Source organism: Coenobita brevimanus, chromosome 84, assembly GCF_032717465.1.
Source record: "Coenobita brevimanus isolate Jiangsu-jjx chromosome 84, ASM3271746v2, whole genome shotgun sequence".
NCBI classification, from domain to species: Eukaryota; Metazoa; Arthropoda; class Malacostraca; order Decapoda; family Coenobitidae; genus Coenobita; species Coenobita brevimanus.
This window is the reverse complement of record NC_137037.1, coordinates 24,904,825-24,920,009: the sequence shown is the minus strand read 5'-3', so window position 1 is coordinate 24,920,009 and position 15,185 is coordinate 24,904,825. Positions and strand designations below refer to the sequence as shown.

General features: G+C 41.6%; 1 protein-coding gene across 2 annotated transcripts in view; it reads left to right on the top strand.

Moving 5' to 3' along the window:
• Positions 1-15,185, top strand: part of LOC145410222 (GTP-binding protein 10) — a 364,639-nt gene that overhangs the window by 324,289 nt on the left and 25,165 nt on the right. For both annotated transcript variants that reach the window (XM_080280440.1, XM_080280441.1), the window contains exon 7: positions 2,078-2,201. In XM_080280440.1, coding sequence (XP_080136566.1) covers positions 2,078-2,201 — 124 coding nt within the window. The remainder of the gene's footprint in view (positions 1-2,077; positions 2,202-15,185) is intronic.

Below are 15,185 nucleotides of genomic sequence, written 5' to 3'. Positions count from 1 at the left end.
CTAAAGAGGTTATGAAGGGAGGGAATATGCCTGCCACACACAGCCAATACAGTCTAGAGAGGGTATGGGGGGTAGTTTGGGTGGGAGGGGACACAGAGGGCAGGATCCTATGGGGCAGAGGGAGATGAAAAGATGGTGTGGGGGAGTCCCTCTCCACACCTGGAGAGGGGGACTGGATCATGCCTCCCACCACTGGATCTCATAGTTTCCATTGGCTAGGTACCATTTATGTCATAAAAGAGGCAGGGCTTCCACCTGCGGGGTTTTGGTAGCCACTGTCTACGATCACCTGCAATATGTCCCAGTGTACAAAATATGGCTGTGGCTGATTGCCAGCAGTAGGTCTTTATGGGTTAAGTCATCTCAGAATCTTTTTCTTTATAATCCAAGCCAGCCTGTGGAGCATATGCTGATATATATTAAATTGTCAGCCTGCTGAACAAAATTTTCAGTACTACAATAATCCCTGTACTAGCCGGACACCCACTTTCCGGACTTCCCATTTACTGGACATTGTGGGCCTGGACCTCCGGAACCCAAAACTGGCCAAAAAAGAAAAAAATCCCAAAAATATCTGAATTTTTTCCCACCCGTAATTTGAAATTGCCGCGTGGCGCTGAACAGCTGTTTACACCACAGCTCCTTCACCCCTTCCTTCCTCCCCCCTCCCTCCTCCCCAGTCTGGGTTGCCATTTGGTATTTTTCATTACCAAATGTGGGCCAATTTGGTATTGAAAAGTTCATTTGGTAGTGAACCAGCATGATCCATTACCAAACAGATTCTTCACATGTATGAAGATATAGAGAATGGAGAATGTGGACTGTTTGCTCTCTTTGATTAATCTACTAGCATACATAGCGCAAAAATAAACATACTGCTGATTATAAGGAGAGTGATTATGTCTATTTGTACATATAATTAGTGAAGAATAAATGCTTCCTTTAAGAATTTTGTAATGAAAAAGTTAAATTTGGTAATGAAAATTGAGGAGTTTGGTAATGTGGCCAAGCTCAGATCTGGCAACTGTGTCCCCAGTTACTGCCTAACCACTGTCGAGGGTAGATTTTCATTGCAATGGATGCCGCACATGCCCGTTTTTGTGAATAGACAGTGAATAAACTGCAATACCTCGCCACTAGACCACAAGGAAATTTACAGTGTTAAGAAATTAGAATTCAGAGTGCAAAGGATGAAGTGTGGAGTGCAAAGTGGCAGTTGAAACTGGCGGTTGAAACTGGCATGGTGCAATTAAGAACAAATTGTGCAGTGTTAAACAATTACAACTCAGTGCAAAGAATTAAGTGTAGCACAACACTGGATTACTGTACGTGCTTCAAGAGCATGTTCACAACTACCAGAGCCTTAGGGGAGGTGGCCACAGACGTGCTGTAAGTACCCTGTACACTGCTAAATATTTTCCATACTGTACTTCTAATTCCTCATTCTTTGGTTCCTTTTCATTTATTTCATGCTTTATGTCCATTGTTGGTGTGAATAGGGACTTAAATAGGTTTAAATAAGTGCTGTGCATGTCCAGTAGGGAGTTATTTAGGTGGCTTTCAAAGTTAGGCTGGGTTAAGGTCCATAAGTACCAGTCCAGCAGGCTGGGGTCCACTTTCTGGACGTGCCTTTGGCTCTATTACATAGGATAGTGGAGGGATTACTGTATAATCCTTCCATTCACTGTGTTCATGACATATTCACCCATTTTCCCATAAGCAAATCCACACCATCATGTCCGTCATGCCATAGTGAGATAATTGTTCTTAATGTGGTCTGTGCGTTAGAGTTATGGATGATAATTATTTTTGAGTTGTAATGTTACAAAATTGTGATATGTGAGAAAAGTACAGTATAAAATGCCAGTTCTGTTGAACCTAGACACCATCAACAGTATGTGTATGAAATGCTCTTGATAGTTCACCCTCTTCCATACTTTCTTCTGCTTTATTTTCTGGAACCTGCCCCTCCTTGTCACTAACTGGAAAAAAAAAAAGAAGAATGATGGTGATGACGTTGAGCTGAAAGACTGACAAAACTGTATTATACTGTACTCTTCATATGTTTGTATTTCAGGAACTGGAGTTGTACAAGTGGGACCTAGTGGACAAACCGGCAGTGTTGATGGTGAACAAGATGGATACTCCGTATGCTGAGGAGAAACTTTCCACTCTTGTCCGGGACTTGGCTCGTCTACCTGGTGAGTCATTCCTGAGCTTTTTGATGCAGGTAATGAAGTACATTATGAAGAATATCAAAGACAGTGTCTAACATACCATCCCTTGCCTGACAGGTACTACTGAATCTTCAGTATTGAGTGATGATTCACTTCCAGTAGTAGAACATGTCTAAACAAATAAACAACAGTCTCTTCTGAAAGGAAGCGAGCAAGCAGTAATTACTGAAGAAAAGATCTAGAGATTTTAGGTGTGCAAAATATTGTAGCTTAGCCACTTCATTTACAGAGGCTCCAACATGTTTGCATGCATCATCCTTGGTTACTTAATGACGGCTTTCCATGTTGCTCAATCTCTACCAGCCTCTTCATTCAGTCCCCTAACCCTTAGGTCACACTTGATGACCTCATCCCAAGTCTTTTTCTGTTTTCCTCATGCAGCTCTACCCTCAGCATTCACACCTCTCACTCGCTGCATGTAGTTGTCATCCTTCATCCCCTCCACATGCCCAGACCTTTTCAGTCTACCTTTTCTCATCACAGCACTAATACTTTCAAATTCCATCCTTCCTCTCAACTCTGTATTCACACTCGTAACTCCCCCAAGGCCTGTTATTCAAGGATGCATTACTGTACACATCCATATAATCATTCTCATGTCTGTACATTTGAGCCTGTGAATATCATCCCTAACAGCCCAACACTCACCACCTTACAGTATTGCACTCATAACACTTTTCAAGCAGGGACCCCATAGCATGGAGAGAGAACTCACCCATTGTCATGTAGGACAATAACTCCCTAAACTTCTTCCACCCTTGCCACCAGGCCCACCAAGCTTGCCCCAGCCCCACTTCCAGCACATATCATTCCCACCACATATCAGAACTCCGTCATGCACTGAAAGAGACCCTCAAGCAAGATCAATCCTATCCCACCTCTCTGCCTCTTCATACTCTCCCTTACAAAGAGTATACACAAAATCAGCATTATTTTGCAGCCTACCCCAAATACCACTACATCTTTAACCTGCTACATGCCAGTGCCATTTTAAAACAGTCTGACATAATGCTTCGGCCAGTGCCAGTGCCGTTTTAAAATGGTCTAAAATAAAAACATTCACTGTGACCGCATTTTTCAAGATTCGCGAGTAAAAACTGGCAGTCATGTAAGGTAACTGTTCCTCTACCATCCCCCAGACCATCAAGGCCATACACTCACTCGCTTCCTCCCTCATGCTCGCTCTGCCTCACTCTGCCGGTGTGCCTCACCCAGTGTTGTACATAGTGAAGGCAAATTGTAAATATTTTCATGTAAGTTGTAAATATTTTCTTGTACATGTAAGGACTATATAATGAAGTCAAGTTGTAAATACCTTCTTTTATGTGTCAGGACTGTACGTAATGAAGTCAGGTTGTACAGTTCTTCCTCCAATTTTGCAAGAATATGGTCAACAAAAACCCTCGCAAAATCAAAATTCGCAAAATTGAAACAAATATATGAATTATAGGCAAATTGGTTGACATCACCCCAAGGTAAGCACTTTTTCCCACTCTTTCTCTTGACTTTACCTCTTACTTTTATGATGATAAATGAAACAAACATGAACTGACGTACGGTACAGTAATATTAATAAGAGAACATCATAAGTAAGAAACAAAAAAAAACAAAAAAACAAAAATGCATTTACACTGATGTGAAGACTGGCGTGGTGTACAGGACTGGTGGCGGGGCAAGGCTTTGGTACGGCTACTGTGGCCCCCGTGGGGCCTACTTCTTCAAACTTATTTTCTTGTTCTTCTTACCCGGTGGCGCCATGATAACACTCGTGCAAGGTTAGACTGCTGGGATATTGCGAGGAGCACCACGAAATTGTGAGGGTCAGTGAACTAGGTTGGGAACAGGTGCAAACAAACGTGTCGGGGCAGCAGACCACTGGACTAGGAGGCGCAGTACGCCCAGTGAACCATGATGTCACTACTCTGCGTGGCAAAGTAGTGCGGGAAGACGACTCTCCCACCACCCGACCTCGCAAAGTGTGTGATCGTTCACAAAGTTCATAAATGTTAAAAAATACATGACTTTTGAAACTACCTCGCAAAATTGGTGAATTGCAAAGTTAAAATTCGCAAAGTTGAAGGATGTACTGTACCTATCTTCAAGTAAGTGTAAGATAATGCATTCACAATGAGAAAGACATGCAAATTGTGATAGATGCTGAAGTAATAAGTAATCAGGAAAGTGTACTGAACATTGCAATACCTTCCCAGCATAAATACCTGAGTATACCTTACATAGAAAACAGCTTTCTCTCACGTACGTGGTGAGCGTGAGAGAGCGGCTATACCTGTACACGAGTATGCAGAACTCAATAAAACTCATTTCCGAGCCTCGGTGAGCATTTTAATGGCGAATTTCGTTGTTTCCACATCAAAAAATATCATTTTAGCAAAAAAAAAAAAAAAAAAAAAAAAGGTCGAGAAATGGCCGGCACTGGGGTGACCCATAGGGCTAAAAATAGCCGACACACTACGGGTTAATGTACCCATTATTACAAGCACTACACAAGATGGAGTTACTTCCCAAACACTTGTGGAAAACTGTACATAGCCACCTTTCCTCTGCTTTGACAGTACCATCACCTGCCCTAGATATCATCACTTGCTTTATTCACATTTACTGTCAGACTCTTGTGCCCCATTCAGTTCCTCTACATTCTAAGTCTTTTCTCCAAGTCCAACACTTGCAAGTACATTAAAATCTCTTTAACCCGCCGCATGCCGGCAATTTTTAGCCCTATGGGTCACCCCAGTGCCGGCTTTTTTTTTTACCTTTTTTTTTTTTTTTTTTTTTTTGCGAAAATGATAGATTTTGATGTGGAAACAACAAACTTCGCCATTAAAATGCTCACCGAGGCTTGGAAATGAGTTTTATTGAGTCCTGGATGCTCATATACAGATATAGCCGCTCTCTCACGCTCACCACTTCCGTGAGAGAAAGCCGTTTTCTATGTAAGGTATACTCTGGTATTTATGCTGGGAAGGTATAGCAATGTTCAGTACATTTTTCTGATTACTTATTACTCCAGCATCTATCACAATTTGCATGTCTTTCTCACTGTGAATCCATTATCTTACGCTTACTTGAAGATAGGTACAACCTGACTTCATTATGTACAGTTCTGGCACTTACAAGAAGGTATTTACAACTTGACTTCACTATATAGTCCTGTGGTAGGACTCCATATTATAATTGCAAATCATAATAAATAGATAGATAAATAGATAGAGAGACAGATAGAAGCAGGGAGTCAGATGATGAGAAGGTATTGTGTCTGCAAGTTACCCTGAGGAAAGCTGCTGACAGCTAACTGCATCATCTCCTTACTGGCCGCTGTCGTCAGCTTTCCTCAGTGTAACTTGCAGACACAATACCTTCTCATCATCTGACTCCCTGCTTCTATCTGTCTCTCTATCTATCTATTTCTCTATCTATTTATTATGATTTGCAGTTATAATATGGAGTCCTACCACAGTCCTTACACTTACAAGAAAATATTTACAACTTACACTTACATGAAAATATTTACCAAATGCCTTCACTATGTACAGCACTGGGTGAGGCACACAGGCAGAGTGAGCGTGATGGGGGAAGCGAGTGAGTGTATGGCCTTGACAGCCTGGGGGATGGTAGAGGAACAGTTACCTTACATGCCTGCCAATTTTTACCTGCAAAGTTTGAAAAATGCGGTCACGGTAAAGTTTATTATTTTAAACTGTTTTAAAACAGCACTGGCACTGGCAGCGGAATTATGTCAGACCGTTTTAAAACGGCACTGGCACGTGGCGGGTTAAGTTGGAATAATGGAGGCTGAGGCCATTCTGACTTCACTGAAATTCTGACGTACGGAAAGTGTGAAGCCTCCAGACAAACCAGGAAAAAAAAAAAATCATTTACCATGCTTGCAGAGGGTATAAGCCAAGCATAAGGAGGGCCCTTTGATGAGGTATAGAGATGTTAGGGGGGCACATGATCACTTCTGTGCAACTTTTTCACTTCTGTGTAACATTTGGGAGCCTTGGAATCCATGCTGGTAATGAATAAAAGTGTAAAACACGGAGTCACTACAGGAGCGGGCATGAGAGAGTACCAACACAGGTGGCGGCAGACATTAGACTGATGATGAGCCTTCACAGGTTAAAACATGAACCTAGTGCATCATACTGAGATTGGGTTTCCATTAGACGATGTTTTACGGCTCGAGAGATTTTTTCCTGGATTTTTATGACAATTTTTTTCAAAATACTGTACAGTGAGTCTTTGATGTATGAGAGGGATAGGGACCTAGTAAACCTTTTGTAATTCAAAATTTTGTATACTGGAACGATTTTCACCATTGAAATATACAGGTAACTCGCACGGAACACGAGGATTTCGTTCCTACCGTGCCGTGTTAGGTGCGAAATCGCGTATATTTAAACTACTGCGTATTTTGCTCCCTAGACCCCCCAAATGTGTTGTTTTGCTGTTATCTGTCACTAGAAAGCACTTTATGTGGTTAGAAGGTTTATTTAATGTTATAACTCACAAATACAGTACTCCTGAGCAAAACTTCAACACACAAATACTGTACATAATCACAAGGAAACATTCCGATGCCAATCATAGGTAATAAATTAGGTTAACTGGTACCAGTGCTTTAACTTACAAGTACATACCAGAACAGTACATATTTAACTTAGAAATGCAGTACTGTAATATCGAATGATTTCAGTACATAATCTGTTAGGAATGGCTGGAAAAAAAAAAAATGTTATGAATACATTTTCACCTTTTTGAAATATGTTTATGGTAGTTTCGAGTTATTTTTTACGTTATCGTTGTGCCCATGCTTGGAAAAGGGAGCGAAAGAGTTGAATTTTCAGTCCTAAATGAGAAAACTGCACGTCCTCCAAGGCTAGACTTTGCCACAGGAGAATAAAGTGGAGGGTCAGTCCGATTAGCAATAAGGAAGTTGTGTCACAACTTCCAGCTCCCACACCACGAGAATGGCTAAAAATAGAATCGTAATGCAGTTTCAGAACTAACAATAAGTCTAATTATTACGAATACAGATACAAAGCAGAAATAAATACGTTTACAGACAGGGAAAACGTATTTCTTCCATTATAACATGTTCATCTTTCTCAATCATTTTACGTTCATCTTTATCATTTTACCTTGTTATTTTCGCAATATATATTGCTGTCTCGTAAACAGGGTGGTTGTTTGTGTTTTGCAAGGGAGGAAAAAGGTTGTATTTTCTGTCTGGGTCGAGATAATGGGTGTTACTATGTGTGGTTAGGCATGGCCACGAGCGAAAAAATCGTACATCCACTCATCACGATAGCCGGTGGTGAACTGACAGATGATACATGAGACGGTGAAGTCAAGGTCATGTCCCAGATTTTCGTTCACTTCCCGAAAGTTTTCACAGTTTTCTACAAGTTGCAAACCATTACAGCAAACCTGAGCAAATAGGTAAAGATACCAAGACAAAAATGTATTTTTCTCTTATTATAAGTCTTTAACGAACAAACAAAAAAAAGGCAATATTCCGACGCCGATCATGGGTAATCATATAAATCAGGTTAACTGGTTACAAGGCTTTATTTAATGCTTTAATTGCTTACAAGTACATACCAGAACTGTAAATATTTAACTTACAAATACAGTACTGTAGAAAAGCAGTACAGTAAGAGTTTAATGAACAAACAAAAAAGGCAATATTCCGACGCCGATCATGGGTAATCATATAATTCGGGTTATCTGGTTACAAGGCTTTATTTAATGATTTAACTTTATTTAAGTGCTTACAAGTACAGTACATACGAGAACAGTAAATATTTAACTTACAAATACTGAACAGCACTGTGGAAAAAACGAACAAATAAAAAAGGCAATATTCTGACGCCTATCAGGTAAACTGGTTATAAGACTTTATTTCTTGCTTTAACGTTATTTAATAGTACTTTAAGTTGCACATAAACTTACCAGAACAGTACAGTACTGTAAATATTTAACTTACAAATACTGTGCTACTGTACTCGGGAATGTCTCACTCACTGAATAATTTCCCGCCTAGATCGTCACGTAATCAAAACAAACCGCGCGCTGCGGTGACGTTCGAGGATTTGATCTTTCAAAGGCCTCTCCTGTGTTAATTTGTAGTTTTCATAATGGTTTTTTAATCTTACGTTGTCTTATATGTATCCCAGCCCTTACCATGTATAATTGCGAGCGCGTTCCGTGAGATCGTGTTCCGTGCGAGTTACCTGTACATAGAAATGAGAGGATATGTCCCAGGAGCCCATCGGACCCCTCATCTAAACTTTACTTCTCCCATTTTGAGGTATGCAGTACCTATATTCAATTGTACAGACGTTAAAAATAAAACCTACAAATGTATATTACAGTATTTTTATTTGTATAAACAATTACTGTATTATTAAAGTACTGTACAGTTAGTCATATTATAAATAGACCTCCTGTGCTGAGGCTGGAGATATGAGGCATTGATACTGGTGGCCCTTCACATGGTGGCACCCTCTTGCTTCTCTGGTGCTTTCTCGACTGGTGCAGGTGGTTCTGGTGAAGCTGTTGTTGGTGCTGGTGCAGGTGGTTCTGGTGAAGCAGGGAGAATATCAGGGGACTCCAGGGTTGATGGAGGAGTGGGCTAATGCTGGGAGGAAGTTGAGGCAAGTGGAGCAGGTGGAACTCGTGGTACAGCAGGTGCAGCAGGCCGAGCCTTAGGAGCAAAAAAATCAGTGACACTGCGTTGATTGGCTGCTTATTTTTTTGTTTGTAGAAGCTTCTCGTAACATCTCACCGCATCCTTGACAGCATTGCGCACCTTGTAGCTTCTGTCCATCTCTGGGTCAAGCTGAAAGGCCATCTCCATAGCTTGCTCAAAGGAGTCGAGAATCTTTTCAAGTGCCGCAATGGTTAGGGTGGGTGGGACTGGAGAGTCAGGCTCTGGAGCATCTGTCCTCGTCTCCTCCAACTCCAGGAGGTCGTCAGTAGTGAGCTCCTGGTTGTGAGACTCCACAAGGTCTGTTATGTCCTCTGGCTTCACTTCCTCTCCACCATCTCCTAGTGCAGCCTCATTGGCAAGGGCAGCAATCTCCTTGTCCAGGTTGACAGGATCGGTTACTGCAAAACTAGTGAAGTCATGCACTGCCTCTGACCACAGTTTCCTCCAAACAGCATTCATGGTAGAAGAGATCTCCCTCCACGATTCATCTATCATCTGAAGGCCTTTTTTTAATATCGAAGACCTTCCAGAATTCCTGTGGTCCATCAGCGCTGCCTTCCTGTCGAGCACGCAACAGCAAATGCATGGCCCATCTCGTGTAATATCACTTGAAGGTGGCAAACACCCCCTGATCACATGGCTGCAACAGCAATGTGGTGTTCGGGAGAAGGAAAACTGTCTGCACGTTATCAAGCCAGTCCACTATAGCTGGTGGATGTGCTGGAGCATTGTTGACAAGCAGCAGGCCCGTTTGGTAGGTTGTTAGACTTTGCATAGCGGGAGATGAAGAGGAGAAATATTTATAGATGTAGTCGTAAAAAATAGAAGAAGTGACCCATGCTTTTTTGGGGGACTTCCAGTAGACGGGCAGAGAAGGCTTTGATGTATTTTTCAGTGCCGGGGGGTTTTCGTAACTGTAGACCAGCAGTGGTCTAAGTTTAAGGGGAGTGGACACTAGCAGGGACTGATTTTCGACTGACTAAGGCATTTTGTGAAAGTTACCCCATAAAATAGCTCCGAGTATCACTCATTATCTGTTAAAATTTGACAGCCGTACGACAATTCTTTCCCCTTCAAACAAATTATTCTGTAATTCCAATTTTGAGGTCACTTACCTGCAGAAATCTGTGTTTTCTATGCAGTACATAATATGACCACTTTTTCCCCGATTTGTTTCCTCGTTCTGCTCTCGGGTGTCTGCCCTGTCCTCTCCTCCATCCTTCTTTCCTTCCATCTTCTATCTTTCTTTCCTTCATTCTTTCCTCATCCTTCTGCCTATGGATGACTTTACACTCCCTCTTCTGTCTTTCATTCCTTCATTCTTTCCTCCTTCTTCTGCCTGTGGGTGACTCTACACTGCGTGACAAGCCAAATGGTTTCCTGTACACCAGGAAACCATTTACTACGTTGGGTGGTAACCATATAACCAAATTTTGGCGCCTGGTGGTTTAGTAGGTAATTATTGTGCTCCAGTCGGATTGAACTGGTGAAGGTTTATATCCAAGGGGTGGTTGAGGTTTATTGCTCAGGTAATGCCATTCAGGGATGAGTGAGGTTGGTCACTCTCATCTTAAATGTCAGGACCAACTGCCCAGCCCTGGGCTCCTATGTTCCTCATGGGGCAACGTAGGATTGGATGATGGATGGATGGATGGATGTTTCCTATTTTTTCTGCAAAAGTTGTCATACATCTGGCAATGGGAATGTGAGTGTGTGGAAGGTGGCATTGTGGCAGTGAGGCGGGAGAATGCCAGAGATGGTATGACACTGGGAGAAGTGAGATGTACCAGCCCTGGTCTCAACCTGTTCTCAGTCTGCGTTAATCTTGGCCATTTCTCATCGTTTTTGCACCCTTTTTGAAGGTGGGACAAGCGTATGAGAAGCTATTGCAACGTCAGAAAGTGGCAGAGAAGAATTTGACGCCATTTTGAGGGGAGAAAAACATGTTGGAAGCAGCAGTTCTTTCTCCACCATCGCCACCTCCGCTCTCACCTGCCTTCCCCCCCACCACCTCACCTGACGACCCCCAACCATCTACGTCTTTTTCTCCAACTTTGTCTTCTCCAACACCCTCTACCTCATCATAACCATCCCTAATCTTAACTCATAAAATAATAATAATAAAAAAAAAAAACACCTAAGTTCTTTCTAATTATACAGACACTGCAAGTCAACAGAAAACGAGTGATATCTAAGAACTAAACTTATTGTCCTTTGGAGTGATGTAACTCCATTAGTTTTGACCATAAGACAAAAAGCAAAATACATACAAAAAGAGGAATGAAAGGGGAACATTTTGTGCACATATTTTTTTCAGAGACTGACAGACATGACTGTAATGATTCTTTGATTCTTTGAGCATTGCAAAAAGGCAGTAAAATTTGGGATAAATACATAGGCATTTTGGGAAATTTTTAGTTCAGCAATGTTGAAGAATATTAAAAAACTTTTAGGGCAATTTATTAATGAGGGTTTTATTAGTAAAACTACCAGTATCATAGAGATCAGATGAACACTCTTCCCCTGGTTTCCCATTTCTCATATCTCGTTTTTATACATATTACACATATATTATTTTTTTTCTGTAAAAACTAATCTGCCAAATTTACTCAAACTTTGGGATGTTATTGCTCATATAAAGTAACAAAACATATTAAAAAAATCAGACAAATATAAGAAAAACAAATGCACCCCCTTAACATCACCCTCTGCATTTGCCCCCCCAAGGCCAAAGTCAGCCGATCCTTCTCTGCCTTGAAGCCCGAAGCAGACTTCTCCCGCTTGAAGATGTAGGTTCTGCGAAAAACACAATCCTGTCTTACCTCTGTCTAACAAGACCTTGTGCCAATTCAGATTTCTAACTTAAATGTGGGGCATTTAGTTCTTATCGTAAAATTTGCCTATAACATCACTTTTAAGACACATGCATAAATTTTACTTCATTCTGATGGCAGGCAGTGTAATTATGAAATAAATTTCCACTGCAAAAAACACAGGCCTATCCTAACTCCCTCTAATGAGACACACATGCATGTAGGTTCTGCAAAAAACACAGTCCAATCTTAGACTTACTTCCGTCTAATGAGACCTTGCGCCAATTCAGAGTTCTAACATAAACATGGGGCATTTATGTTTTATCATTGTAAAATATGCCTAAAACATCACTTTTAAGACACACATGCATAAATTTTACTTCATTCTAATGGCAGCAGGGGCGTACCTATAGATTTGGGGGCCCGGGGGGCTAGGTTCTTTGCGAGGGGCCCCCCTTCTGGAGGGGGGCCCCCGCAAAGAACCTAGCCCTCCTCATTCTCAAAACTTATCTAATACCTCAGCCGGGATTGTCGGGATGATAAATATATATATATTTTTAAATATTAATAAACATGCTTATATATTTTTAAGGCTTTGGGGGCCCGGGAGGCTGTTTCAAACAACCCTCCTCCCCAGGTATGCCACTGAATGGCAGGCAGTGTAATTATGAAGTAAGTTTCACCCCAAAAAAACACAGGCCTATCCTAACTCCCTCCAACCAGACCTTGCGCCTGCTCCACAAAAACATGGAACATTTATTTTTTATCTTTGTAAAATTTGCCTATAACATCATTTTTAAGAGACACATGCATAAATTTTACTTCATTCCAATGGCAGGCTGTGTAATTATAAAGTAAATTTCACTAGACAAGGTCACAGACCTTACAGCGTAAACAAGGAGCATTTTAAATTTAGCCTAAAACATCATTTTTAAGAAACACCTGCATGAATTTTACTTTAATGGCAGGCCTACCTTTACATGTGACACTGCTTTTCTTTAAACATGGCATTGCCTCCTTTACAGAAGGCAATGCTTTCCTTTACACATGGCACCGCATCCTGTGCACATGGCACTTTATCACCATAACCTGCCAAAAATTAACTTGTTAAACATTGATTTAAGACATTTTCTTACCTGGTAGACATTTTCTTCCAGTAGAGGCCGGTCTCATCAATACTGAACACCTGCTTAGGGGAGTATCCTCCTTCCTCAATGATCTTCTTCAGGTGTTCTGGGAAGGAAGATGCAGCATCGGTGTCAGCACTAGCAGACTCCCCTTGAATGCGAACATTGGTGAAACTGGCCATCCTCTTGAATCGCTCAAACCACCCACGGCTGGCCTTAAACACCTCGGTCGAGGAATCACCAGAGGATGGCACTGAAGTCGCAGCCCCAGAGTCACTACTGGTCGAAGGCACTGTCGAAGAAGTCCCTGCCTCTTCCTCTTCTCCTAAACCTTCCCAAATCTCTAGCGCTCTTTCTTGAATAAGGGGTAGAGAGAGAGAGGGATGTTCTTCTGCCGGCAATCTTCCATCCACATTATCAGGAGTTGCTCCATCTTCTCCATTCTGCAGCTGTGGGTCCTCTTTGCCTGGCAAGCAGATGAAGATGTAGAGAAGGAGGTGGCCATTTTCTTGTACATTTCTTTTTTCTTCGTCACAGTCCCAACGGTGGAAGCTGCAAGGCCTAAAGCACGCCCTGTCTCCAAGACTCACAGGCCTTCCTCGTGGCATCTTATAATTTCCAATTTTCTCTCAAGAGTGAGAGTACGGTGCTGCTTTTTCTTTGCAACGGGCATCCTTGATATTGGAGATGATGCATGGTGCATGGGAGGCATGGTGAAAGTACGAAAAGGTGAAGAACTGAGAAAATATCCTCAAATACAGTGACGCTGAGAGGAGAAGAGAGACGTGGACTCGACTGAGAAGCGCGCAAAAATTTGTTTACCAGTGAGAGGTTAGCTTGTTTTCTCGCCTCAAGCGAGCATGGCGCTGTGCACTGCGCCCATTTTGAATTTTTTGTATTTCCTTTTGTATTGCTTTTCGTACCATTGAGACAAATATTTTCGTATTTTGGAATTTGTCTATATTAATCGCTTTCGTACCATCGAAAATTCGTACTTCAGTTTTTCCTATTTCAAAGACTCACAGTATTTAAATTATTTCCATCTACTTCATCATCTAATCCTGTATTGCCCCATGAGGAGCATAGAAGCCTGGGGCTAGGCAAGTTGGTCCTGACCTTTAAAATGAGAGTGCCCAGCCTCACTCATCCCTGAGTGGCATTACATGAGCAATAAACCCCAACCATCCCTTGGATATAAACCTACACAGACTCAATCCAGCTGGAGTGCCTTAATTACCCACTAAACCACCAGGCTCCTTAGTTTGGTCGTATGGTTACCACCCAGCATAGCAAATGGTTTCCTGGTGTACAGGAAACGATTTGGTATGTCACTCAGTGTAGAGTCACCTGCCATCAACGAAGATCATATGCCATGCCGGCTTAAGCGTAATCCTGTATAAAAGGGTTCCAATTTGTGGAGTTTTCACTGTATGTTTTATACTAATACTGTAAATGAATGATGAACAAAATCCAAAGAGCCATAGGAATACTTTAGTTTTGGAGATAAGTGCACTGCTACAGATGGTGCTATGCATTAAGTGACTGATTAGGATAATGGCAGTGCAGTACAGTCTATTTGCAATAGCAGTATGATGATGTGCTTTTTATCTTATCTTGTTCCTGTTAGATAATATTTAGTTTAAGACAGATCCATCATAATAAAGCAGTTAGAAAGCTTCAGCTAAACCCTTCATTTTCAGAACATTTAAAAAAATCATCAATAGTTCTTGATACCGCCATATGATTTTATGTAGTGTTGGAGAAATAGCCTGTCATGAAAATGGAAATAATCGTAGTTCTGCTGTAGATAATGAAAAGTGCAGACATTGATAGTGCAAGTGGTAAAGCTAATCATCATCATCAGTAATAAACCATCTATCCATTGTCCAGTCTGTTATTTCCTCATCAGAAGCATAGAGACCCTAGGTGTATGATAATTATTAAATAGTAGTAATGTCTGTGCATCTGTCTATAGCCAGGTACCTTAATCCTGTAAGGGGGTGACGGCAAACAAATCACCATCATTTTGCTGCCCTCCCCCCAGCTCACACACTCCTCTCTCATATATCTCTCCACTCCATCCTTCCATCTCATCCATGGTCTCCCCCTCCACTGCACTCACATACACTCTCTTCGTTAGTCTCTCACTGTCCATCCTCTCCACATGGCCAAACCACCTCAGTGTATTTCTCCTAATGCTTTCTGTCATATCCACATCTACACTACAATGCTCTTTCACTTCCTCATTTGCCAGTCTGTCCGTCGATGTAGCTCC